Raw genomic sequence first — 4,244 nt, 5'->3', positions numbered from 1 at the left:
TGTGTGTGTGTGTGTGTGTGTGTGTGGTTATCAGGGGACAACAGCATAGCTCTGCTCAGCATTACTTCAGGTACTACAGGTTGGCTTGTTCCCAGTGTTTTCTCATCAAATCAGACCACAAAACACTCACTGGATTGTCTTACTTTACAGTTTGTGGGTTGGTAGGCGCTCCAGATTCTCCAAATGGATGCACAAGCACTGTAAAAGTGAGTTTTTCATGAGACTTAGATGGCACGATCAATACTGCTCTCATGTCTTTGTGCTAATCTGGAGCCAGGAGATGATTGGCTTTGCCACGTAAAATCAACAATTTGTGGTTTCCGGATGAGTTACATGCACTAACTAGAGCCCGACCGATAAAGGATTTTTAAGACCGATACCAATACGAATATTTGGTTGTTTAATATATATATATATATATATATATATAAATATATATATATATAATATATATTGGCCGATATAATAAATAAATTCCAGAAACGAGTAACAAAACATAAACAGATTTCCCTAACATTAGTCATCTGTAGTTATTTATGGGTTCTCTCTAATATAATATAATAATTTGTTTTATTGTCACAGCACAGGAACATCAAAACATATGAAAGTTCTGATTAATAAAATGTATGAAAATACAAACTTAAGATATGAAACTCAAAGTCCTTTGAACAGAAAAAAAATAAGAAAAAAATAATCAGTGTTGCCAACAGGGACGTTGTAGAGGTCCGTCTGTGGAAAATGGCAACGCCATCACTAACAGGGACATTGTAGAGCGTCCTCTGGTGGACAGACTATGCAACACCATCACTAACAGGGAACGTTGTAGAGCGTCCTCTGGTGGACAGACTATGCAACGCCATCACTAACAGGGAGTTGTAGAGCGTCCTCTGGTGGACAGACTATGCAACGCCATCACTAACAGGGACATTGTAGAGCGTCTCTCGGTGGACAGACTATGCAACGCCATCCAAACGGGACTTGTAGAGCGTCCTCTGGTGGACGAACTATGCAACGCCATCACTACAGGGATGTTGTAGAGCGTCCTTGGTGGACAGACTATGCAACGCATCACTAACCGGGACATTGTAGAGCGTCCTCTGGTGGACAGACTATGCAACGCCATCACTAACAGGGACGTTGTAGAGCGTCTCTGGTGGACAGACTATGAACGCCATCCCTAACAGGGACATTGTAGAGCGTCCTCTGGGACAGACTATGCAACACCATCACTAACAGGGAGTTGTAGAGCGTCTCTGGTGGGACAGACTATGCAACCCATCATAACAGGGACTTGTAGAGCGTCCTCTGGTGGACAGACTATGCAAACCCATCACTAACGGGACGTTGTAGAGCGTCCTCTGGTGGACAGTCTATGCAACAACACCATAAAAGGGACGTTGTAGAGCGTCCTCTGGTGGGACAGTCTATGCAACACCATCACTAACAGGGACGTTGTAGAGCGGCCTCTGGTGGACAGTCTATGCAACACCATCACTACAGGGAGCGTTGTAGAGCGTCCTCTGGTGGCAGTCTATGCAACACCATCACTAACAGGGACGTTGTAGAGCGTCCTCTTTGTGGAAAGACTATGCACACCAGCAACTAACAGGGACGTTGTAGAGCGTCCTCTTGTGGACAGACTATGCAACACCATCTCTCATAACATGGTTGATTGTCCGTTTTTATTTTGTTTTTTAAATATTCATTTATCAGAATAATTTCTTTGCCATTGTAAATGAATCGGATGAATGAATATAAAAAGAAAAAGGAAAAAAAAAAGCCAACGGTCAACAATGCTTTTTTCTCGGCAGTTATGAATCGGGAAATGTCTAATATCGGCTGATAATTTCTATAACATATGCTTGTCGAGAAATAGGATAGTTACACTCCATAACTCCTCCTTTAAAACACCAATTGCCATATTAAAATTTCAGTTTGTGAACAGAAATTAAATGTGTTGCATTTAGGAAAACTTTTAACTTTGGAGAAAGCCAGGCCATACCGTTTCTCCCTTCCAGCCTTTATGCTAAGCTAAGCTAATTGCCTCTCTGCTCCGGCCCCATGCTGAACCCACAGACATGAGAGTGTGGTATCGATCGCGTATGTGGACAATTATTTATTTGCCCGCTGCGCCTTCACATCTCAAAGACACACCAGACCTTCTGCAGCAAACACGCAGACCAACTTCAAACAAACCAGCCGTTTGTAGTATTCCTAATACATTTTGAAGTATATTGACCTTCTCTTTGAATCCAACTGTGTCCTGCGAGTTCCCCAGAACTTTCTCAAACCTATTGCTTATAGTTTGGAGAAAGTTCTGGGTAAAACTGTAGTCTAGCATATGGGAGTTTGAAGATCAAGCAGCCTTAACAAATCAAATTCAAGACCAGTTTTCAAAAAAGTAACTAAATTACTCAATTACAAATTCTAAAAAGTAACTAGTTACTTCAGAAAGTAACTAATGCGTTACTTTCAAGTACATTTTTAAATGCTCAAATGTGACCCCACCTCCACCCCTCTTTAACGCAACATAAAATGCATGTGCACGTTCAATTATTTATGACAAATCTGAATATTATGATGAAATAACAGCTTCAATTATAGTAACGCGCCACATTTTGTACTATATCGTCGTTATTCCCATCACTGTTCAAGACTGCTGGGGTTCATTGCAAAATCCAGAGCTTGTTAGAGAGTAGTCCCCCCCCCCCCCCCCCCCCCCCCCCCCCCCCCAAAAAAAAAAGTTTTTGAGTGTCTATGATAAAGCGCTATATAAATGTAATGAATTATTGTTATTAACAGAACAAAAATCCTCAAACTGAGCGCTGAGCTGATTCAAAGAGACAGAAAACATTCCTTGTATTCTTTGAAGCTGTCAGCACAAACACTCAGGTCAGCGTTTATGTCTTTAATAGGGGGGAGATTATCAGGAAGTGAGGTTAATGGAAAGCGTATCATATCCCGAGACATGTCAGAAAGTCAGATTTGATAAGTGGCCTATGTCTAAATATTATTAGTAATCTTACCCAACCATCCAGCTTCATTCATCATCAACATTACGTATCCTCTGTTGGATTCTTGGTTTACAGAAACCTAGTATCTTGCTGTCACTTTTGTTCTTTGTATTTTCTCCCTTGTTTACCAATGTGTCGTATTTGAATTTCAGACTGACATGATTTATTCTGTTATTCCACGTTGCAAGCTACCCGACTACTCCGACCACACAGCAGGAAGAGAATTTCAGCCAATGCTCTCTGTAGAGCCCAAACTGACTTGTTAGCAATAATCAGCGGGTCTGATTGGTGGCGGGCGATGTGTCGGCCTCAGCGGGGGGGTTCTAACAAGCCCTTCTCTCTCTGTGTGTTTCCAGTCATCTGGAGTCGGATCGCAGCGCCCTGAAGAGGAGAGAGTGGGAGAGGAGGAACCAGGAGGTCCAACAGGATGAAGACCTGTTCTCAACTGGATTCAACCTGTTTGGAGAACCTTATAAAGTAAGAGTGATTCATTCGAGCATAGTTCCCAATTAGATCATTTAATATGTCAATAGTTAATCATTTATACATAGTGCAACATTTTGGGAAATGCAACTATAGGCTTTCTTTCTAATAGTTATATGAAAAGATTGATACTACTCAAACTGGGTGGCGAATTAAAGCTGGAAGTTTGTTAAGAAATAATTACAGCATGTAACTCCACCTAAAGCCACAAATTGGCATTTTTACATTTCTGTTTATGTACATCGTAAATAGAGACCAAACGATATATCGGCGGGCTGATATTATCGGCCGATGTTAGGCTTTTACCGATGTATCAGCAATTATAATGCCCGATTTAAAAATTATAATAATTATAAGTAAATACATTTTTTTTAACCCTCCTGTTGTCCTCGAGTCATATTTGACCTGTTTACAAAAGCTTTCTATATCAGAACTATTAAAAGAACATCGAAAACATTAGAAAAAGCAACAAAAAAATTGTTAAAAAACTGACTAAAACACAATTAAAAAAAATGTCAAAAAAGTGACAAAAATAGTGGAATTAAATGAACAAAAACGTCAAAGTGTAGAAAAAGAACAAAAACATGAAAAATTTCAATCCAGAAAAACACAAAGCTGCAGGTCGATGGGAAGAACACATGAGGGTTAAATATTCATTCATCAGAATCATTTACAATGACAAATAAATAAATCTGATAAATTAATATTTAAAAAATAAAACAGACTGTCAACCATGTTATGAGTGTT

The 4,244-nt window shown here is 39.8% G+C and overlaps 1 protein-coding gene across 1 annotated transcript in view; it reads left to right on the top strand.

Moving 5' to 3' along the window:
- Positions 1-3,172: 3,172 nt before the first annotated feature.
- Positions 3,173-4,244, top strand: part of aff2 (AF4/FMR2 family, member 2) — a 197,518-nt gene continuing 196,446 nt past the window's right edge. The window contains 3 exon segments of the mRNA XM_032510839.1: positions 3,173-3,256; positions 3,371-3,424; positions 3,426-3,491. Coding sequence (XP_032366730.1) covers positions 3,173-3,256; positions 3,371-3,424; positions 3,426-3,491 — 204 coding nt within the window.

Source organism: Etheostoma spectabile, unplaced genomic scaffold (genome assembly GCF_008692095.1).
Source record: "Etheostoma spectabile isolate EspeVRDwgs_2016 unplaced genomic scaffold, UIUC_Espe_1.0 scaffold273, whole genome shotgun sequence".
Taxonomy (NCBI): Eukaryota; Metazoa; Chordata; class Actinopteri; order Perciformes; family Percidae; genus Etheostoma; species Etheostoma spectabile.
Note: the sequence above shows the minus strand (reverse complement) of the source record. Positions and strands in the feature narration are given on the sequence as shown.